Source organism: Cavia porcellus, unplaced genomic scaffold (assembly GCF_034190915.1).
Source record: "Cavia porcellus strain 051 isolate PalLab524CR breed Dunkin Hartley unplaced genomic scaffold, mCavPor4.1 scaffold_12, whole genome shotgun sequence".
NCBI classification, from domain to species: domain Eukaryota; kingdom Metazoa; phylum Chordata; class Mammalia; order Rodentia; family Caviidae; genus Cavia; species Cavia porcellus.
In genome coordinates, this window is record NW_026947495.1 from 26,150,287 (window position 1) to 26,174,507 (window position 24,221).

The 24,221-nt window shown below is 37.5% G+C and overlaps 2 protein-coding genes across 15 annotated transcripts in view; one reads left to right on the forward strand and one right to left on the reverse strand.

Annotated features, from left to right (window-relative positions):
• The window catches only part of Zranb3 (zinc finger RANBP2-type containing 3), a 237,497-nt gene extending 232,460 nt beyond the window's left edge, over nt 1–5,037 (reverse strand). The window contains exons 1-3 of one of the 7 annotated variants that reach the window (XM_063258990.1): nt 4,793–4,807; nt 4,447–4,534; nt 3,441–3,530 (exon numbers count right to left, since the gene is read on the reverse strand). In XM_063258990.1, the coding sequence (XP_063115060.1) occupies nt 3,441–3,457 (17 nt within the window). In that variant the 5' untranslated portion in view covers nt 3,458–3,530; nt 4,447–4,534; nt 4,793–4,807. Of the gene's footprint in view, nt 1–3,398; nt 3,531–4,446; nt 4,535–4,601; nt 4,731–4,792; nt 4,808–4,910 lie in introns of those variants that run through there. The other 6 variants (XM_063258994.1, XM_063258998.1, XM_063258989.1 and 3 more) reach the window with 6 other exon arrangements.
• Nucleotides 5,038–5,330: 293 nt separating this feature from the next.
• The window catches only part of R3hdm1 (R3H domain containing 1), a 174,155-nt gene continuing 155,264 nt past the window's right edge, over nt 5,331–24,221 (forward strand). For 5 of the 8 annotated variants that reach the window (XM_063259000.1, XM_063259004.1, XM_063259005.1 and 2 more), the window contains exon 1: nt 5,332–5,528. The gene's annotated coding sequence lies outside the window, so the exon portion shown is untranslated. Of the gene's footprint in view, nt 5,529–24,221 lie in introns of all 8 variants that reach the window. The other 3 variants (XM_063259002.1, XM_063259003.1, XM_063259008.1) reach the window with 1 other exon arrangement.

Sequence of the window (24,221 nt, forward strand, 5' to 3'; positions counted from 1 at the left end):
TGCCCACTTTGTGATTTTGCTCTACAAAATTTCCTTTGGGAAGTAAGCTGGTTAGTAACCCATTTTCTGAGTCCCCTCATGTCTTCAAAAGAGCTGTTTCTTTTCTTTTCTTGTCTTTTTCTTTTTTATCGGTACCAGGGATCAAACTCACAACCACACACTTGCAAAGCAGGCACTTAAGGCGCTGAGCTAAATCCCCAGCCCCTAAAGAGCTGTTTCTTCCTCGATAAAATTTTCTATCTTAACCTGTCATTCCTCAAAATTCATTCTTCAATTTTGGGGAACATAAACTCGACAAATCAGATATCTAGTAAGTTGAGAGTTATAATATTTCCCTGGTATTATTTGGAGTTCTTATCTCAGTATTACCTGGTTTCACGTATAACTGGCAATTACTCTTCTCTGTTCAATTGAATTTTGTCTCTTCATAGAACCCTCTCATAAGAATGTCTGCATAAAATCACAGACCATATTATCTTACTTATTTCTTTACTTCAGCAGTCTAGCATCTAATCTAGTACACTTAGAAACAAAGGAATTGAGCCACTTCTTTCCCCTCTTCAACTGTAAACAATGTATCACACTAATGATTTTCCTTGTTTTCAAAATCTTGAATGAGGCAATTGTGTAAGCCATTTACATTCTCTCCATTCAACCATAAACCCCACATCAATGATAAAACCCAGGTTTTATCTTAGGAGGTGGTGAAGATTGCTGACATCAGTGAGAGAGACAGTGGGAGGCATGTTAGTTAGCTCTGTGGTGTCTGACCCTATAAATACAGGAAGCCTGAGTCATGGAGTCCTTTTTCCTTTCACCCTCAAGTCCCTTTTTCCCCCTTTGTCTTTCTGTGTGTTTCTGCTACTATCATCCCGTGACGTTCAATACACACAGCTATTTACTACATACTACGAGGTGTACATTTGGCAGTTCTTTCCTTGTTCTACACAAAAACCTGGGCTATTCTGGGCCCATTCAACTGCAACACATCTACCTGATCAGCAGAAATAAAATTAATTTTTAAAAAAAATCTACGCAGTTACTATACATCAGGCATTATTTACATATATTAAGCAATTTATTTCTAACAAAACCCTCTAAAATAGGTATTTGGTTTTATTTGTGATTCAGGCTAGTACTGAATTTAACATGAAGACCAGGTTGGTCACTGGGATTACAGGCCGTATCTACCATACCTGGCTCTAAAGTAGGTATTTTTATTATTCCAATTTACAGCTAAGGAAACTGCAAAGAAAGGTAAAACAATTTGCCCACGGTCACACAACAGATATCAGCACAACCTGGAATCAAACTAATTCCAGTACCAACCTCATGATTATACTACGGATCTTAATAGATGCTCAATAAATATTTCTGAACCAAAAAAAAAATGACATACCGAATACACAGATGAGGAACTGATTTAGGGGTAAATATATAGGATAAGATTGGGAACATCAGCACAGTCAGCTAGTTAGCTCACATGTGTAATCCTAGCACTTAGGAAGCTAAAGAAGGAGAATTGCTACAAGTTTGAGAACAGCCTGATCTCCATAGTGAGTTCAAATCCAGTCTGAAATACTTTATAAACCTTGACTCAAAAAAAAAAAAAAAGCCAGGTATGGCGGCATATGCCTACAATCCCAGCACTTAGGAGGCTGAGGCAAAAGGATCACTGTGAGCTTGAGGTCAGCCTGAGCTATATAATTGAGTTCAAGACCAACCTGTACTACATAGTGATAGCGAGGCCCTGTTTCAAAAATAAAATATAAAAAACAACAAAGAAATAAAAGGTATTGAAAGATCAGGATATAGCTCAATGGTATGTACAGTACATGCCTAGAATGAATGAGACCTGGGGTTTAATTCCTAATAATGCACATAATTGATATTTATATTTACTAGCTATTATTGAATGGTGGTTTGGCTTGGGTTTGAGTTTGGGTTTGCCTTGGGTTTGGTTTGGTTTTTTGAGAGTCTCTCTATGTAGTTCAGGTTGGTTCTGAACTATCTATGTAGCCCAGGCTGATCTCAGATTTGTGACAATCCTACTGCCTTAGCCTCCAAAGTGCTAAGATTACAGATACGTACCACATACCTGCCCTGTTGGTGAGTTTTTTTGTTTTTTGGGTTTTTTTTTTTTTTGTAGTACCAGGGATTGAACTCATGACCTTGCACTTGCCAGGCAGGTGCTTATGCCACTGAGCTAAATCCCTGGCCCCTATTGGTGAGTTTTAAAACATTATTAAAAAGCAAAGAAATACAATTCCACAAAAATATGTCTGTCGCTATAGGGAGACAGAGACATCTGTAAATACCATACTACTATCAGTGGGTAATAGTATTGCAGACCACACTGATTTTCTTTCATATATTTTCCCGTACTTTAAGGGTACTATGTGTTATGCACATGGCAAAGAACAGTTTAAAAGAGGAAACAATTGCCACCTTTGTTTCCAAAATTCTGGAATAGAATTTTATTTTTCTTTTCACCATATGTCTAAACATATTAGGGAGATTATTTAATAAATATTTGAAAGCATCAGGAATGGTTATGAGTTCAGCAATCAGACATGCATATAAATCTCCAAAATGTATTGATACAGGGTCTTAGGCCTTTGAGTGTTACTTAGCTTCACAGAGTCCCAACTTCAACTATAAGACAAAATTTGGCCAAGGGCATATAGCTCATAGAACACAAGCTTAACATGTGCCAAGCTCTGGATTCAATATCCACCAACAAATAAATAAATAAATAATACAGGTTATGGAAAGAAAACAAAATATACTAAATACATGAAACAGTAAAATGAAGGCCATCACTAGTATTTATTTACTTGATTTACACTGAAATAGCTTATGAAAGGAGGGAAACAAAAGTTAAGCTTCTATTCAAGACTATGTTGCTAAATTATCCTAGAAAAGAATTCTTGCTTAGCATGATACAGGACCTGAGGTCAATTCCTACCACTCAAAAACAAAAAACAAACAAAATCAATTGCATTAAAAAGCTAGAAACAAGGCTGAGGATTTAGCTCAGTAGCACAAACACTTGCCTAGCAGGCACAAGGTCGTAAGTTTGATCCCCAGTACCAAAAACAAAAAGCTAGAAACAGGGGCCAAGGATTTAGCTCAGTGGTGTAAGCGCCTGTCTGGCAAGCTCTAAGTCATGAGTTCAATCCCTGGTATCAAAAAAAAAAAAAGAAAAAGCCTCAAAAAAACATCCCTAGAAACACCACTTTGGTAGATCTACAAAACTGGTTGAAAGTTATGTCCCATCCTTTTATCTAGAAGTATTATACTGTATTTACTAGAGTTTACCATAAATACCATTCATGAGTACTGAACACAGACTTATTAGTACTTCAGAAAAATAATGGGAAGAGCACAAAATATACTTTTCTGGGGAGACAGGGTTTTACAATGTAGTTCAAACTGGCCTTGAACTCTCTTCCATTCTCAGGTTTCAACCTCAGGAATGCTGGGATTACAAGTGTGTTCCACCTGGCACTTGACATACTTATTTTAAACTAAAAGTAAAAGAGAACAAGGAGATTAAGTACACAAAACATGACTAAGGAACTCTTGGTCAAATTCAGCAAAACATTAAAAGAACTAGTAACATCACAGTTAGTTTTAGCTGGCCTCTCTCTTCTTTACTACATTGAGTCCAGACTCTTTTGGGGACTGTTTTATCTCTTAAAAGTATGGTATAGTGCTTACTACAGTGTAAGTGCTCAATAAATATTTACAAGATTATTTATAAGACCTTTTACTTATATAAATATCAGTAAGAATGATGGGTAGAGTTTAAAGGAGAAGCACCTCGTCGAGGTAAGGGGGCCTTTTTATGCTAATAATTGCTGCAACTCCTTTACTTAGTTTCATGTGGGACCTCAAATTGAACGTGGGTTTACAGAACACAGTCAACATGGCATCGCGAAGAAGCATAAACAAGAACCTCGTTTGCTAAGCTTATTAGGCAATAAGCACCCAAGTTTTTAAAAAAATAATTCTTTCGCCCTAAGTGCGGTATGGTTGGCACCCTGTCGCCACTTGTTTGGTGGCCCAGTAATTAAAAAAAGAAAGAAAGAAACAAAGAAAGACAGAAATGCGACTATCTACGATGATCGGTCCAAAAATCTGTCTGTGACTTGTCCCTCAAAGCTAACTTTAGAAATGTGTTTGTAACAGTGGGAGGAGTCAGCTCTGAACTTTTGAGTAAGCTCAGATGAGGCAGAATATCTAGAAGCAATAAAAAGCATCTTCTGCAAATATATACATGCAGTCTAACACTGTGCTAACCGACTCCGGGATTTGGGCCTTAGGGGTTGGGAATTAGCCTCAGCCCACCTCACTCACTCTTTCTTAAGATTTAATTAAACTCAGTTTAACTTTCTATTTTCCACTCAATTTGGCCAGCACACCACTTCCAGACCCCTATACCTTGTGTAGCGGCTGCAGGATCTCCGACTCCCGCCACAGGTTTGGGATGTGTCCGCCCCTAAGCGGAAGTGACGTTTCAAGGGACGACCTGAAAGTAAGAGTTCAAATAGACGCGATTTAAAACATCTATCATGTTCTGAGAAAACTCTACTGACCAGTCGGCTTTCCCGTCTCTGTTAGAGTGGTGAAAAGGATTCACTGCAGACTTAAGACCCCAACACTCCAACTTTGACACTCCTTTATCCGACAAGGGGGCAAGAGGGCACAGATACTTCCCAAAAACTACAATTCCCGTCAAGGTTTGCAAGAAAATAAAAAGATAAATGCACGGATGGAAGCAAAGCACCTTGGGAACTGTAGTCTACTTAGGCTGAAAAGAGCAGTCATCCCGCCCTCCGGCACTGGGGCTGAAGAAACCAGGTGTGCAGTTTAGAACCCGTTACCGCTAAAGGGAGGAGCCAGACCTTTGATCAGCATGTCTCATTTCACTCTACATTGAGGACAGATTTTTTTGCTTTATCCTTATATAACACTATGAATATTCCTTAAGACATAACAGGAATCTTTTCAATATCTTCAGCCAGGAAAAACTCCCGGAACTCGCCCACCTCAAAGTCCAACTCGTGGGAAAAGGTGGCTCTTTCACAAGTGGGCAAAATGGCTGTCCTCCTAGTTTTATCATTGGTTGCCTTTTGCGTCCTTCAACAGCGGTTACTTACCACGGATTGGTTATTTTTCCCTTGAGGGTGGAGGAAGATTTGGCAGGGTCCTCTCGCAGCCGGGAGGAGATCAAGAGGTGGAGAGAAGGTCGTTTTCCAAGTGTAATTGGGCGGTGTTGGTGTCACTCTGCGGATATACAGCCTATGAAGGAGTCGGCTACCTCCTTCATAGGGAACGAAGGGGCGGGGCTACTGCGTGGTGGGAAGGGGCGGGATTCTGCCGCCGCGGCTGCCGCTGGAGCCGGTGTCCGGGCTGGTGATGGGGTTAATTTCCTTTCGTAAGACTCTTACTTGTACCCACCCAGACCCGCCGTCGCCCCGCCGCGCCGCGCTCCAACCACCTCCTCCTCCTCAATAACGCGGGTAAGAGATGCCCTCCCCTCCCCCTCCAGTTCCCCGGGAATAACATGCCTCGCTCCCCTCCCCCGCCCTCCAACCGGTAGCGCTAACGGAGCAGGAGGCAGGGGAGAGATGTGTGTTGAGAAGGTGGCCTTCCGCGGCAAGTAGCCGGTGCTCTAGCCCGGGCTCTGCCGCGGTTGCCAACCCGCTGGGAGGTCGGGTTCCGAAAGAGCAAGGCTCTCCTGGCCCGCTGCGGCGGTGCAGTTGCATCCACTACCTTGTGCCCACCGCCCCCGCCCGGGGGCCTGTGAAAAGCAAACCCCTCGAGGCCTAGCGGAGGAGGCAGGGGAAAGGTTCCCAAGTCTTTGCGGTGGCTGCTGCTGCAGCTGCTCTTGCAGCCCCAGGGACTGGGTAACCAGCCACAGCAGGCCTGCCTGGAGCGGGTGCTGTGAGCGGTCCTGCCGGCGCCCCGGGCTGGCTGCCCGCCCCGGCTGCCCGCCCCACGCCGCAGCCCTGGCCTTGCTCAGGAGAATTCTCAAAAAGGAAATGAGATCTTCCGACTGGTTGGTAAAATGTAGGTGTATGTTGCCAGTGTACAAGAAAAAGCACAACGAGAACATTAAAAAGAAAGTTTAATGACAGTGCCACGGTCCCCGGGGATCAGATTTACACGCGTTATTACGCTTGAGCCTTAGGTTGCCCTCCTAAATCACCTTGTGTTTGAAGTTTTGGGTTGTTTTGTTGTTTTCCCGTTTTGGGCTTTGATACTCAAAGAAGTCAGTGTTCTTTGAGTTTTCATTTCTAAAGAAACTTAAAATTATTAGAGGTTCTTGTGCCTCAGGTATAATTGTCCTGGGATAGCGAGTCAACCAACTGAAAGATCTTCGAAGAGACGCTTTCCTAAAATAGGCTTAGTAAGTACCAGTGCGCTAATAAAATTTTCCAGGAAAAAAGTGACATCTTACAAGGTTATAATTTTTCTAATGGTTACTTTGAAGAAATTCTTTCCTTTTGACTTGAATGTCATTGATTACTGGAACATTAAGTAATTAAAAAGTCAAAAGTCAAACTGCAAGTACACCTATTTATAATATTTAAGTCAGTAAGACCTATGAAATATTTAGTAGACTACCTGTTTGACTAGAGTAACTGGACATGCATCAGTTTTTTTAAAATAACTTAGCTCTGTTTTAGGACAGTCTCTTGAGATTTTGAGTACTCATTTTTGCTTTGCCTGGCTCTCACTGTGTATTCAGACTGGCCTTGAACTCACTTTGTAACCCAGGCTGCCCTCGAACTTGCAGTGATCCTCCTTCCTCGGCATATAGCTCAAGGCCCATTTCTTGGGTTCTAAAAAACTATCCAAACTCTGTTACATCATTTGTTTAGGATCTAGGAAGACTACTAGCTTAGCGATAATCTGTATTCTGTGATTAATATAGACAATACAGTCAACCAAAAAAAAAATATGGATATGTGTTAATATAAAAAATGCAATATATAACCTTGGATGATAACTCAGCTTTTCGCGAAGTGCCCATAGCATATATTGCCCAATATAGTAATTTCCAAAACGCATTGGTTAATTGGTAAATTATACAATTGGTGTTCTTAGATCTGTAATACATGCAGAAAGAACTGATGTCCGGAGCATCAGGAGGTTTCTGCACGGACTCATTTCTGAGCCTCAGTTAAGTTTTCCCATCTGTAAAATGGAATGAGAATGCTAAATTTATGAAGTTGTGAGAATTAAAGTATATAAAGATCCTAGCGTTGTGCCTGACACATGAGTAATTTGTATATTTAAATACTAATCGCTGTTATTTTCATGTGTATTTGGAGAGTGAATTTGTTCTTATGCATGGGTTTATGCATGGGTTATTATAGCCTCAAGAAATTATTGAAGAGTGCTATGAAAGTATAATTTATATGATGATTCAAGTAATTATAATTTGTAGTTAGCCATTTTGGAGCAAAAGGTAAATGGGAAAGTGGGCATTAGGTTCATAAGAGTTCTTCATCTTATAGAAGATTCTTTGGCTTTTGAATTAAAATGCAAATGTTTTTGAAATATATTTCAAATCTGGAGTAAGAAATTCGTATATTCCATGTAACATTAAATTATTGTAATATCTTTTAAATTTTATCTAGCCACCGAGTGTGGGTTTTTTTGTTTTAATGATTTAAGATTCGAACCCAGGCCCTGGTGTGGTGCGAGCTACTTCCCTAGTCCCTTTTTTTTTTTTTTTTTTTTTTTTTTTTTTTTGGTTGAACTCACGACTGCCTGCTTGCAAGTCAGGCGCTTATGCTGCTGAGCTAAATCCCCAGTCCCCTTTTTTTTGTTTTTGAGGCCAGTTCTTGCTGTTTATTTCAGGCTGGCCTTGAAGTCAATACGTAGCCTGGGCTGGCCTCAAATTTTGATCCTCCTGCCTCAGCCTCCAGAGTGCTGGAATTACAGGCATGAAGCACCATGCACAGCTCTTCCATTTTTTTATTTGTTTGTTTAGTTGTTGTTTTGTGGTTTTTTGGTACCAGAGATTGAACTCATGATCTCGTGTTTGCCAAGCAGGCACTTAAGCTACTGAGCTAAACCCCAACCCCCAGCCCCAACTCTTCCATTTTTTTATTTTAAGACAAATTCTTACTAAGTCATAGAGTTGCCCGATCTGGGCTTGAATTTGAAATCTTCCTGGTTCAGCCTTCAGAATGCTGCTATTATAGGTGTGTACTGCTACCCCAGCTATATGATGTGTATGATCTACTTGTATAGTTGCTATATATATTCATTGTGCTGTCAGACTATAGGCAAGTTGACAGTTGAGCTCTTTTAATAAGTTATGATTAAGCATGTGACCATAATTTCTTGCTGTTCTGTTTTAATTCCCATTATTTATCAGTACGTGTTTCTTTTCTGTAAAACAACATGCCAGGCATAACTTTCCCTCTGTCTTCCCAGGCATTTTTGGAAATATATTTTAGGTCTTCATGCATAAAGTACTTGGAATTTGTGCTGTTAAACCAATTTAAGGTTAGCATGAAACATTTTACTGTGAAGTGTTTCTGACATTAATGCTCAGCAAGGGTTCAAGGCAGCTGTATCTTACAATGAATAATAAGCTTAGGTGAATAATGTTGTAGTGTGCCTTGCTGCAATTGGATGATCCTCCACAGAGGCCCTACATGGTGTCAGTAGTAAGAAATTTTGTAAAATCAAACTAAGCTTTTTCAAATATTAGGCAGAAAGCATGCATTGCCATGCTTTGCAAAATAAGTTTTTTAAAAAGCTGGCACTTTAGAATGCTTACTTATATCCATTTGAGTTAATATTGTTTTCATTCTCAGAAATAAGGAAGTAAAGACTTCTATTTTTTCCATTCTGAGATTTGATTAGATTGTAATTTATGTTGCTATTTGAAGTAGAAAATTTCACTATTAGCACTCCATGATCTGTTGTAAATATGTAGGGCAATCATGTGCTAAGGAGTTGTGGTTAAGCCGGGCATGGTGGCTCATGCCTGTAATCCCAGCACTCAGGAGGCTGAGGCAGGAGGATTGTTGCCAGTTCAAGACCAATCTGGGCTACAAAGTGAGCTCAAGGCCAGCCTGAGCTGCATAGCAAGATCCTGTCTCAAAAAGACAAAAAAAAAAAAGTTGTGATTACATATGGTGATAAAATTTCCAATTATTTCTTAAAAGGCCGCATCAAATCACAAAATCAGTACTCTTGTCTTTATTATCACTTTTGTATATTGTATATATAGTCATTTTTGTATTTTGGGATTATTTGTTACTTACAGGTTTAGATAACTAAACTGAGATGACAATTGTAAAGAAAAGAGACTATTTTTTACATGATAGTAAGAAGTTTTGTTTTTTGAGACAGGGTCTCACTTGTAATTCAGTGGGGATTGGGACTCCCTGTGTGGTGCAAGCTGGTCTCAGATTTATGGCATTTTTCCTGCTTCAGCCTCCTAAGTGCTGGGATTACAAGCATGTGCCACCACACCTAGCCTAGTAGGAAGCTTTTAAAAATATTAAACCGTCTTCCATTTCATCTCTTTATTAGTAGTAAGGACACAGGAAGTGAATCAAGTCACAAAATATCATTTTTATCAAGTTAAGTAAGAGCAGCATTATGCAATTTAAAACTTTGCTTGTATCTAATAAAAATCTTAGCCTGCAAATGAATATATGTCATTTCTAAAACTTAATTCAGTTTGTCATTGGCTATGGGTTGAAATAAGAGATGTTATTAAACGAAGGCTCAAAGCTAGTTCTCTACTGTAATTTTCCAACCATTTGGTATTTTCTTTCTAGATCTTATCCCTTAATACTTTGGGGACGGCAGTATGCAATGTATGTATTGTTCCCCCGATTGATGTGTTCTGAAATTTTGCTGTCCTGGTCATTGTCGTCGTCTTCTGCTTTTCTTTCTTTTTATCCTTAAATAAAATGGATTTGAAAAAACTACTTTGTCCCTTATTACCTGTTCTTAGTCTCCACACACTCCTATTAATGTGTTTACCTATGAGTTTTAAAAGCCAGCATTTTATGATTTTTGTATTTGTCTCCTTTTGCTTTGTGAATTACAGGTTTGTAGTTTTTTACTTAATTTTTACCTGTAAGCTCACTTCCCTAGTCAAGTTGTAAGGTGTGTGAGCCCTCTTATTTCATAAATACTAAGCCACTTCACAAGTTTGAATGATAACTGTTATGGCCCATTCAACTGTTTTCATCTACACCTGTCTTCCAGAAAACAAAGTAGGGAAACATTTGTTTTTATACTTGACCCTCTTTGAAAGGTAGTAATCTGATATTGTTTGATCTAAAGGTTTGAAGCACTATAATCTTCTGCAAATCTTTGTTTGATGAATTACAGATATAAGTCACTTTTATGGAATAGTTACGCATTTAACTTCACTAACCTGCATTTTATGTGAAGAAGTTCTATGATTGTAGTAAAATAACACCTTAAAGGTTTGAAGTAGAAGTTTAACTAACTGCAGATTTGCATTGCTGCCTTAACCTTCACTGGGGAAGAAAGCTATAGAATTTGGTTAAAAGGTTTTAATGTGAAAGTAAAAACCTTCATACAGGTATGCAAATCAATATCCTAAATGGACATTGGATGATTGCTTTAAAAATTCTTTGGAAAAGGAGCTTGCTTTTAATAGAATTACTGTGTTTATGTTTTGTTGTTGCTGTTGTTGTCTTACTGGTAACAGCCTAAATATCTTTCACAAGTAAATGGTTAAACTGTGAAACGTCCATAGAAAATCGTATGCAACTGTAAGAAAAGTTAAATGCAATGCGCACAGCAATGTTAAGGAATGGATCCCAATGAAATTACACTGACTGAAAAAGCAAGAAGTTTTAAATGTTATAAATAATTCCATTTATACAACATCATCTAACTGACAAAATTACAGCTATGGAAAACAAGAGTAGTGGCTGCCAGTTGATAATTTTGGGGATGGGAGAGCAGAATGCATGTGTGACTTATCAAAAGGTGTGTTAGTCATCTTTTTGTCACTAAAAGTACCAAATATAAACAGTTAAAAAGAGATGAAGTATCTGGGCCTAGTGACACATACCTATAGGACTGCAACTTCTAGCCCAGCATGGGCAACTTAGGGAGACTTGTCTCAAAACAAAGTGCCAGGTGTGGTGGCACTCACTTATAATTCCAGCACGTGGGAGGCTGAGGCAGTAGAATCCTTGCAAGTTCGAGACCAGCCTGGGCTACAAAGTGAGCTCATGGCCAGCCCAAAATGCATGGTGAGACCCTGTCTCAAAAAGACAAAAAAAAAAAAAAAATACACACAAAAGGGAAAAGCTTATTTTGATTAACAATGTCGTAGGTTTCAGTCCATGGTCTGCTTTCTCCATTGCTTTTAGATCTGTGTCAGGGCAGAAATATGATGGAAGGTTAGGATAGAGGAAAGCTGCTCACTTCGTGGTAGCCAGGAAGCATAGTAAAAAAGAAACAGTCAGATAAAGCACATAGGGTCTAGGGACACTTCAAGCGCATGTTCCCAGTGGTGTAGTTCTCCAGTGGGCCATACCTCCTTGCAGCCCATTCATGTGTGAACTCATCAGTGAACTCTTAACACCATCAAGGTCTAGTTACCTCTCTAGGCCTCACCTTGAATGTTGCTGCATTAGGGATTGACTCTCAATACATGAGGGGGGGCATTTCATATTTAAAACATAACAGTAATAAAGACTGTGGTTTTGAAACAACTGGATTGTGATTGTGGTAGTGGTTATTAGATAAAACTGTGTATATGACAGAATTGCATAGAAATGCAAACAAGTAAAATCAAAATAAGATTTTAGATTATATTAGTCAGTTTCTTAGTTTTGATACTGAAGTATATTTGTATAAGTGTTATTACTGGGGAAAACTGGATGAAGTACACAGTACATTGTTGTACTATTTTGGACATTTCCTGTGAATGTAATTATTTAAAAATTAGAAATGGTACTGGGGGCCCAGGATTTAGCTCAGCAGCAAAAGCACCTGCCTGGCAAGCATGAAGTTGTGAGTTCAATCCCTGGTACAAAAAAAAAGAAATGGTATTGGGAGAAAAAGTATCTGCTTTTAGACAAATATCATCAGCAAAAAGACATTCATGTTTTTCATATAATTCATTTTGTGCAATTTTTTTTTTTACCAAATAATACTGTGTTTACTGCATGACTGTATACTTTTTAGTGTAAAAGTTGCTGTATGTTTTAAAGCAATGGGTGAGGAATGTGAGGACATCAAAAGTGCAGAACAGGTCATCCTGATCGGTATTTAATTTTCATGGATGCTGTGAAGTTGTGGCCTGTATTCATCCATTTACTTGTGATTGTCCAGTTTTTCTCTCAGCACCATTTGTTGAGTAGATTGTTTTTCCCCCTTATTGAATTGTCTTGGGCTGTCGTTGAAAATCAATATACCAATAAAAAAAAGTTTGGTATTTCTGGGCTCTCTACACTTCATTTTTTAAATATGTCTTTATGCCATAATAGGCCATTTACATTGATCATGGGGAGTTGGTGCAGGGAAATAACACATCTTAATTCTTTTTCTGTATCTGACATGTTTTGAAATTGACAAGTATAATGAGTCTTCAGACCCTGTTCTTCCAGTTTGTTTTGGCAGTTCAGAGTCCCTTTCATTTCACATGTAGTTTGGAATCAGCTTGCCAAATTTTGCAAAGCAACTAGTGTTTTCGGTTTGGTTTGGTTTTTTTGTTTGGTTTTGGTTTTGGTTTTTTGAGATGGATTCTTACTGTATATTCTAGGCTGGCCTTGAACTCACTGTGTACTCCAGCCTGGCCTCAGACTTAGGACAATCCTTCTGTCTCAGCCTCTTGAATGCTGAGATTACAGGCTTGCACAACTGTATATGTGGTTGCATATCTTGCTTTTGTAATCACTCTTGTGTGGTACATATTTTTGGCTAAAATATAAGACTGGCCATATATACATACTGAGTGAAAAGAGATGGATGTGAGGGACCATTTGAAAGCATCTTGGTAACCCCTTGAACCACACTTTGGGACATACTTGTCCAACAAAAATGCACAGCATGTGTGAAACCTCAGAAGCCTGATTTAATGTCAGAACTGTCACCTAACAGCTAACCTGATTTTCAGCAAGTTACAGTTAACCTTTCAGTCTGTTTTTTATCTCTGAAGTGAGGATGATGACACACCTCTTTTAGGGTTTGAAGAGAAACTAGATGATGTCTACCCTGTAAGGGTTTTGGTATATAAAAATCACTAACGAAATTATTCTGTACTCTTCAGTTTATATTTGTCAGCCTTTCTCTGTTATACAAGATTAGATAATTATTTTTTCAGTGGAAGTATATATGACAACATAGTAACCTTACTGTAAATTTGATTCATTGTGTCATTTAAGGGCTGAGCTTCATTCATTTAGTTTTTTACTATCCTTTTAACTACAGAAGATAGTGAACAAGTTAAGTAAAGGCAAGGGCATAACAAAGTGAAAGAAAGCTGGGCAAGGTGGCACACACCTATAATCGCAGCACGCAGGCTATTGAGACCGGAGACTTACTGGGAGGCCACTTTGGTTATATAGTGAGTTCCTGGCCAATTTGAACTGCATAGCGAGACCTTGTGTCATAAATAAATAAATAAAAGAATTGCTCAGAAATGAGGGCGCAGGTTGGACGTGGTGACACCCACCTGTTATCTCAGCACTCAGGGGGCTGAGGCAGGAGGATCACCATGAATTGGAGGCTAGCCTGAACTACAGAATGAGATCCCATTTAAAAAAAAAAAAAAAAAAAAGGACAGAAAGAAAGAAATGGGAGAACAAACTTTATGTTTTCTTTGAAAGCATTTGAAACATCACCTCAGTTCTTCTGGTAATTTTAAGGAAAAGAGCTTAAAGGAAACTGCGCATTTTTTTTTTTAATTTAAAGAATGATGCTTTAGCATACATTTTCCTTGTTAAATGCAAATAACTTCAAATTATTAGTGATTCCATAAATACTGAAACAAAAGTTCAAAAAAATGAATTCCTACTACTGAAATGCTGCATTATTGGAGTAACTTTAACTGAGTTTATCTGCCAGACTAAAGTAATACAATTCACTCAACATTTATTCAGTAAATATTTATTGAAAACATAGCATGTGTCCCGCGCTGATTAAACTACAGAGAGTCTTGCCCTTATGAATTTGTTTGCTAGTGAGACCCCAGAGAGACACAGGGAGGGAGGGAGAAACCTTAGTTGCAAATTATTGCAACAAAAGAAAAGAAAAAGGCACAGGTTGAGATCTTAGTGGTAGAATGGGATTCAGGACCTAATTTAGAATAGTTTGGGAAGACACCTTTTGACTGAGCAAACTCCTTTGAAAGAATCAAGAGCCATGAAATATGTAAATTAATAACGTTCTGAGTGAGGAAAACTATGAAGGCTATAAAATGAGAATATACTTGGACGAAGATAAAATACATGTACGTTTAGAAAAACAAGGAGAAAAGAAAAAAATGGAAATAAAGTTTTTGTAAGTAGGAAGGGGAAGAGGCATTAAAGGGGGATGGTAGGGGAATGGGAAAAAAGAATCAAATTATATCATGTACAAGTACAAATTCTCTGATAAATGTGATCATTATGTGTACTAAAATCTGATTTAAAATTTATTTTTTTATAAAAGGAAATACATTTACTTACCAAAGTTCAGGGGTATTCTCCCAAAGGCAAGATTTAAAGGAAGAAATACACAAAGAATACTGTGATCTAATTTTGGGACTGTCAGCAAGATGTATTTATTAGCCAAGTAAGCTGCTCTTGCAGTAGACCCTTTGGAACGCAAATATAATAGATTTTTAAGAGACTCTTAAAAAGTCTAAACACAACCTTTAATCTTCACATATGAAAGATTTCCTGTCTTTTTCAGTGCTATACCAAAAGTTATCATTTTCTGTAACCTGTGCTTAGACAGACTGATAAATCTTTGTGTTCCTGTGAGAGGTCATCTAATCTATTCTTAGTAGTTTCTAAAATCAGGCTAGCCTAGATGTTCTCCTAAAGTCTGCTTCCCTCTCCTCCCCTCCCTTCCTTTCCTTTCCCTTTTTCACAAGATTTAAGAAAGAAAAATACCCAGCTTGCGCCTTTTGAGCAAGCACCTGTGGATTATCTGACATGACATAGAAGTCAAGCAGGTAATCATTTAGCTTTTGCTTGAGCTATTGTATCATCAGGATGATAATCCTAACAGGACTTTGGCTGTGTGCTCTGTTCCTCCCTCTTTTCTCCTTCTCTCCCCTCTCCTCATCTATCCTGCTTGAAAAGAAGAAGAGGGTAGAGAAATAACCTTGCAAATATCCTTAGTAGACATTTATCTCATGTATGTCTCTCTTTCTTTCTCTCTCTCTCTCTCTCTCTCTCTCTCTCACACACACACACACACACACACACACGCGGAGTCGGAGTCTTCGTCGATTTGCGTTCCATTGTGTTGCTGATACATTCAAAATGTATTTAACTAAGCAACCAGACTGTAAAGGTAACTTTATGAATTTAGGTTTGACCACAAGAAAAAAATGCTTTGAAGGACTTTTTGTAAATCTGTTTTTAGTTTATGTAAATGATGAATTGAGAAAAACACTTGAACCTAAGTGTTGTTTTCTGTTGTGTCCCCACCTACCTCCCATCGCAGTTCTGAGCATTGAGCCTAGGGCTAGGCAGACACTGTAAGTATTACTGAGCTACATCCTCCACTGTATGTTTGTTTCATTGTTTGTTGACAGGGCCTGCCATAGTTCCCCAGGCTGGCCTTGAACTTGAATTCCTCTTGCTTCAGCTTCCCAGGTAGCTGGCCTAATTTTGCATGTTGTGAAGTGAGACACATTTCATGTTTGTTGTTCAAAATGCTTGACAGATTGTAAACATGAAGGTAAGTAGACAAAAGAGAAAAATTGAGCCAGTGTAAAACTTAGTACATTTCTAAAATGAACTGTTGTGGAAAGTATGTGGCTATTTCAATGGGGGCTGGAGATTTAGCTCAGCGCCATAAGCACCTGCCTTGCAAGCAGGCAGTCATGAGTTCAATCCCCTGTACCGATAAAAAGGAAAAAGACAAAAACAAAACAAAACAAAACACAGTGCATACTTATGGAAATAAAACTACAGTAGGTCTCTAAATAACTGTCATTCCCTTATCTATTTCATTAGGATTTGGGTCACTTATAGAGAATGTTCATAACATCACAAGTTAAATAGATTCTTAAATGCTTTTATCAGCTTACGAAAATCATAATTATGTTATCATTGGTTGTATGTTAACGGCATGATTTTGCTGTAATTTTTTTTTCACTTTCCTGGAGTTTCTAATTGACTTTTTATCTAGCTCACAAACATATTTTCAAGAGATTTTTTTCATAAATTCCTATATCCTGCTCACAGTTTTAATCCTTTCACTGTCCATAGTCCTGTCCTATTTTTCATCTGATTTTGTTAAATAATAGGCTGGGGTATTTTCCCAAAAAAAGTTGCATAGGAAATTTATAAGCCTTCTGAGAACTTGTATGCCTTAAGTTTTTATTTTGACGTCAGACTTGCTTAATCTGCTTTGCCTTCCATAATGTACATTGCTGTTGTAAGATCTCCTGGCAGCCTGAGTTTTTTATCTTATTTTGAAATTTCCTAAACATATACTAAATAACTACTCAGATCTACAGTTAATTAACACTTTTCTATGTTTGCTTGCCCATCTGTCCACCTTATTTTTTATGCATATCAAACTAAATTGCACGTATCATATTTCACCTCTTAAGTATTTCTGCATGCATACTGTTAAGTAGAGTTCAATGTTTACTTGGTTACTTTATTAAAGATAGATGTATATACGGAAAAATCCACACACCACCAACGTACCATTTGATGAGTTTTTGATAAATGATATACACTCACATCTTTATAACACATTTTTCTATGACCCCAAAGTTTCCTCATTCTTTCCCAGTCAGTCTCCAACCTCACACTCTTAAAAAACAGCAACCAAAGGTTCTCCTTTACACCCTATGTTGTGTGTGTGTGTTCTATTATTTTGTATCGGTGAAACCAAATAGTGTATACTGTGTCTGTAAGGCTTTTACTCGTATCTTTGAGGATCTATCCTTTTTGTTTCATATTTTTTAAAATCATGGACTAAAACTTTATTGTTCATTGTACAACTAATTTTCTATTGTTTAGTTTTCATAAAACTGTGTGATTCCCAAAAGTATTTGAGATAAATCTTTAAGAAATAACTGCTAACATGATAGTTCTCAAAATCTGGTTTTGTTTTTTTTTTTATTTCTTCATTGTTCTTTTTGTAGTTCTTGAAATTTTGCTAATTAGTACAAAATTAAGTCATAAGTTAGCTGAGAATACTGAAAAACTGACAATAACCCTGACTAGTAGTCTTGTCATACTGGGCTAGGCTGTTGGTCTCATAATGGAAGTCAAGGAGATGAGCAAAGGTGCAGGGCAGGAAAGGTAGGAGCTTTAATCATAACGATCATGCTAAGAAGCATAGAGAGTTTCAAGTTGTTCTTGAAGAGCTGGCAGAAGCTTTGAGGTTTTATAAAAGAAAAGAACCAAGACAAGAGATGGGGTTTTGTATAGCTGTCAGTGTAGGTAATCCTGGTCAAGTCCTGGTCTGCTTGATCTGTATCTCAGGACTAGTTACATGAGTTTCTAAAAAAATCATCATCCCTGGAAGGGGCAGTTTGGTCTCCATCATGACATGTTGGTTTCTACTTGGTGGAGCATCTTCCAATCGAGTTAGGGAATAATTGCTCCTGCCTGGAGGGATGAACTCATTGTGTGGTGGTCTTTGAGGCTCTGCTGTCTTGGAATCCCAGATGATTACTGCTTAGAACAGTGACTGTGGACTCCTGCTGTTAGGGGGAGAGGCAGAACTGGATGTTGTAATATCTTGCAATTGGATGCCCAAGTTCCAAAAAATGCTTTAGTTATTCTTAGTGTCCTCTCTCTTGAATGAGGATGAGATAGGCTGGGTAGATTTAAAGTTAGTAAACCTTGTATTACAGGTAGTATTTATGTGATTTAGTATGCATATGTGCAAAGCCGAGGAGAGATCAGACCCAAAGTTTTAAAGTAATAAAGGAAACTAGAAATTTAAGGGTAAGATAGTGAGTTTTGCCCTGTTTTTAGTTAATTGGGCATCTGCAGATCCAGTCTCCAGGTTGTTATAAACATTTTTAAATTATTTCTTGCTATTACTAAAGAGCAGTTAGGATTATTTAAAATCACTTTTTTAAAAGTTTTAAACATTTTTATTGAGGCTTTACAATAAGACTAATTTGTTGTTGTTTCATTGGTTGATTTTAGATGTGTTTGTACTTATTAGGTGTAATTAAGATTGTCTTTCCTAGAATGTACTGATTTGCACTTGCAGGGTGTAAAATGATTGAGTTTTATTTATCCTTTTTGCATCTTTTAACAAATTTGTTTAAAGGTAGGACAGCATAATAGGACCATGAAAAAAACATGCAACTTAATGACTGATCTTTTTAGTTCAGTACAGCATGTTGTCTTTCTCACTAAATATTTGGATTATGTGGGGGACCTACACCATCTTTCTGAATCCACAATGATGACCATGTACCTATTTGTTGAGTTCTTGTATATTTCCTATCCCAAAACTTAAATACAAGTATTTTTGTCTTGCCCTAACTTCTCATACTCCTGTGTCCAGTGCAGGTCTCGAAATTTGGGGAGGTGGGGGGAATGTAGAGGATAAAGAAATGAAGACAAGGATCAGAATGCAGAAATGCCTCCTCTGCTGGTGGGAGAAAAAGAAATGCCCAGTGACTGCAGTGCATTTGTTTATTTTTTATTTTTTTTCCGTTTTTATCGGTGCCAGGGATCGAACTCCCGACTGCCTATTTGCAAAGCAGGCGCTTATGCCGCTGAGCTAAATCCCCAGCCCCTAGTGCATTTGTTTATATTCATGGGAGGCAAAACACCTCTGTCTAACAATTTGTTTGCCTAGTTGCGGCTGGCACCTCATGTTCTGAGGGCTAGAGCAACTTGTTCAAATAGCTCACCTTGGGCACTGTGTTGTTGGGGCTCTTTGCTCCAGCCACACTTGTATATCAGATCTCCAGCTTCAGTAGCTCCCCACATCACACAACTCTTCATCCAGTATTTTAGGATTCCAAAACACCAGATTACAGTCTTTGCTGCTTATTTGCAGGTTATATATTCTAAAATCCCCAGTGAGTGATTTCTCTGTCAAAATACCTTTTTCATTTCTAGCAAATATATTTTCAGGCTATGCGTGATGGCGCATGCCTGTAATCCCAGCACTTGGGAGGCGGAGGCAGGAGGATTGCTGTGAGTTTGAGGCTAACCTGTGCTGCAGAGCAAGTTCAGGACCAGCCTGAACTACATAATAAAACCCTATCTCAAAAGCAAAACAAACAAATATATTTTCATATGTACATAGGTAGGCAAGGCTTATGTCAAAATATATTATGATAGCCTTGTGATGAGATGAAGTGAGTTAAATGACTAAGCATTGTGACATTGCTTCAGGCTGCTACTAACTACATGCTGGTTACGTGGACACAGTCACTGTAGTAGATCAGCCCTCAATCTGTTAACTGGGATGGCTGCTAAGTGATCAACAGGCCTGTTGCAAATAGTGACAGCATGAATATGCTAGACAAAGAAGATGCACCTCTGGAGAGTTACTGACACTTCATGAGTGCTTATTACTCAGAAGGGCACAACTTAAAATTTATATCCATTTATATACTTCTGGAATTTTCCACTAATATTTTCAGACCGTAATTGACTGCAGTTATCTAAAATGTCAGAAATCCAAACTATAGGTAAGAAAGAGCCCAAAGTCACCATAACCAGCCCATAGTCCATTTAAGACTTTAATAGAGATCGTCAAACTCCAAGCTGAACTTAATTTCCTTTATAAGTAAAAATCATTTTAGTGATTAACCCAACTAGTGTGCCTGTTATAGTTAAGATGACTAGTGAATATTTCAAAATAGATACCTTAACAGGCTCATTACAGTTAGACTCCATGCTTTGTTCTTTAAAACTGTAATATTCTTACAGTTAATTCCAAATTTAAAAGATATACATACTCTCCTCTTTTTTCTGATTTTTTTTAAGATAGGGACTCATTGCGTCAGTTCCCAAGTGCTGGGATTGCAGGCATCCGCCACCACACCAGGCTGGAGACATTCTCTATTTGCTCACACTTGTATCACCTAAGCCACTTAGGTTACAGAAAAATCTCTCAACCTTTACTGGTGAGCAAGTGATTGGCATGGGTGTGAATTTTAGGGTACATTTGCATTTAGAAGGCAGTTGGATCATAAATCACTTAAACTTATCAGCAGATTAGTGCACTGACCTGGAAGGGTGTATCTGCTTCCTGTCTCCTCTCTTCACTTGATTTTTTTTTTTTTTTTTTTGAAACAAGGTCTTGCTTTGTAACTCAGGTAGTCTTGAACTCATGATGATCCTCCTGCCTCAGCCTTCCAAATTGTAGGATTATAGGTGTGTGCCATCACACCCACCTTCTTGATTTTTGTATACATTTGAATTGTATATGAAATTCAGCAGAGGTAGAAGAAATTCAGTATATTTCATACTGAAATGAAGTATAAAATGATTCCTTTTTTTGTAAGGTGAGATTTGACCTTTTTAGGATTACAGTAAATGTTAATACAAGCCAACAGGTAGTTGTACACACTTTCAAAAGATGCAGGTTAACAGTAATGTTTCCAAATTATTACCATGAAAAGAGAAGTAAGCAGGAAATTAGAGGTGAGACAAAACTCAGTGGTTGAGAAGCCTCAGAATATAGCTCCAGTATGATCCCAAAAATAATGAGGAGTACTGCTTGGTATCCATGAGCAGGCATTTGAACATGGGTCTGTCAGAGGCTCTTCATCATTGTCTGTATGAAAATTTCCTTCTGTGGTTTGGGCTCATTTAAAAAATTGTGTATAAATCAACATTCAAATTCTGTTAAAATTTGGTTGGCTTAGTATGACTTTCTTACGATTTTTTTGAACAGCTTTATAAAGATATAATTCACATGCCATAAGACTTACACATGAAAATGTATGCTGAAGTCTTAGTATACTCAGAATGAAGCAGCTATCACTGTTTCTTAATATTAGAATGTTTTCATCACTCCAGATAGAATTCCAATACTAATTAGCAAATCCTCCATATTCTCTCCCTACCTTCCCTAGACAACTACTAATGTTTTCCATTTCTGTAAACATTTGCTTATTCTGAGCTTTTCATATATATAGAATTATATATATGAAATGTGGTCTTCCACTAAACATATTTTGAAGTTTCATCCATATGGTATCATTTATCAGTAGTCCATTTCTTTATATTATGGCTGAATGATAATAGCATTGTATGACTGTATCACACTTTATCATCTCTTCAATATTTGTAGGGTTTTTGGTTGGTTGGTTGTTATTGTAATAATACTGCTTTAAGCATTGGGCATTCTGTGTGGATGTATATTTTTATTTTGTTTTGGTGTATACCTGGAACAGGAACTGCTAGGTCACAATGGTAACAATTTTAATTTGCCACGTATTTACTGATACTTTTTTTTTTTTTTTTTGAGATATGGTCTTTTTGTGTAGTTTAGAATGGCTTTGAACTTACCATGCCACCAGGCTGGCCTCAACCTTAAGGTAGTCCTCCAGCCTAACCTTCCTTGAGTGTTAGGATTCCACACCTGTGCAACCATGCCCAGCTGCTGAAAATTTGTTATTGTCTTTTTTTATTAAAATCACCGATATATAGCTATGTCTTATGGTTTTGATTTGTATTTCTCTTTAAAGACTAAAAAGGTCCAGTATTGTTTCATATGCTTATTATTGGCTACTGGTGATTTTATGTAGACTCAGATATCCAGTGGTTTTTTTTTGTATAATTTAACCACTCTATAGTTATTCATTACTTGGGCACTATATTCCATATAAAGAACATCAAATGGTAAATTCTTAAACCAAATTGGAGAATTGCTTTTTTGTAAGTATTTCTTGAATTTACTTGATAGTCACCAGTTTGCTTGAAATAGTTCCAGTTTGTGTCTGTTTTTCTAACATAATTATAAAAGTACCCTTTTTTGCTCTAAAATATATCTAAATTTGGGCAATAAAATTTTAAGCCAACCTACTGACAAGTAGCCTATGGTACTTATTCAAATATACACTTATTACCTGCTAAATCAGAATCTCTGCTTGTTTGGTCATACATGCTTGTGATCCCAGCATTTAGGAGGTGGAGACAGGAGGTTTGCTGCAAGTTAGAGGCCAGCCTTGGTACTGTTTACCTCAAAGTGATGATAGAAGAGGGCTTTTGTTTTTGTGTGTGGGATTGAATCCAGGACTTTGATCATAGTAAGAGTATTTCTTAGCAGGTATGGTGGACAAGCAGAGCAAAGTAGAATACTTTTCTGAAAGTAGAATATTTTGGGATGGGATTATGTCAGAGGCAATAGGCAAAGCTGAAGTTCTTGGCATATTTCCCAATTACTCTGATGACTGTATGGAGGAATTTACTAAGATGTTCCTCTTATATGAGACTGTCCCATTAGTTGATAAAGGAATAAGAATTAATGAGAAAAGGAGTGGTGAATGATACATTTTTAGATTCTGAGTTGTATTAGATGGAAGCTAGAATGGTGTCACCAGTTTTTAGTTTGGAGGTCAATGGAATTTTATTTTTAATAATTTGTACATGAGATTTTATGTATATATATATATATATATTTTTTTTTTTAAGTCAAATACTTGTAGGGTGTCAGAGATGCCTGTGTAGGTTTCAGTATTTTATTTTTGTGACTTTGTGGTTAAGATGAGAGAAAATATTTTGATGTAATGTAAATAAAGTAAATCATAAATGTGCTGCTTGTGGAGGGATTTGTACTAGGGCATTCATGCTTTCTTATTTACTTGACTGCCTTTTAGAACCAGTGATATATGGTTAAGAAGAAATGGCTAGAAAGGTAGAGATTTATTTGTAGTCCTTCATGTTTTTTCACTTGTGATATCTTCATTAACTAGACATGAGCCAGTTCTCTTATGGGCTATAATTCTCAGCAATACTATGATAAATATAGTATTGCCCTATGTTGTTTTATTTGTGAGTTAGGTAATTTTTTTGTATACAGGAATTCACAGTCTCCACTCTCAGAAAAGACTTTGGATATAAGACTTCTGAGCAATGCCAAGACTGAGAGACTTTGGGCAAGGAATTAGTGTAATTTGTTTATCGAGTTAAATTATTGTAAGAGAATTTAGACCTTGTTATCTCGATTTGGAGATTCCATTTAAGGAAATATATTTGAGTGTCAGATTGACAAGAGGTGGATTTGTGAGGATTTATCTTGATTATCAACTTCTTGGCTTGAGAGACACCTAGGACATTACTAAAGCAGACTTCTGGGTTTTGTTTTGTTTTGTTTTTAAGATATTAGTAGGGTGTGTTCCTTGACCCCTTCTTGACTGGCTTATCTATGTGCTGTGCTTCCTTGAGGTGGGCAGTTTTCACTGCCACACCTTGCACTCATGATGTTTCTCTGTTGGAGTCCCTTGACCAAGGATTGAAACCTTTCAAACTGTGAATCAGAATAAACCTATTCTCTATTAAACTGTAATATATTTTATACCATTAATGGAATCCTGGGTAATACAACACCTTTTCAAAACTGAGTTGACTATAAATAAAAGGATTTATTGCTGGGATTTCTATTTCTGTTTCTCTTCACACTGTCCATTGATTGATGTCTCTCCTTTTATGCTGGTACCATGCTGATTATAATCAGTCATTCTATAATTATTTTGAAGTTAGGGAGTATGGTTCATCCAGTTTGGTTCTTTCTATTCGCACTTATTTTAAATATTGGGACCTTCAACTATTGGGAAATTTGTAACAATCCATACAAATTTAAGAGCTGTTATTTTCCATTTCTGTGAAAAGTAACCTTGAAATTTTGAAAGGGAATATGTTGAATGTGGACCACTTAGAGTAGTGTGGACATGTCTAAGATACTAGTTTTTCTAATCCATGAACAAAAGATTCTTTTCCATTTACTTGTATTTACCTTATTTTTACTTGTTATTTTTTTTTTTTTTTGAGTTTTCAGTGTATGACTCTTTTACTTTCTTGCAT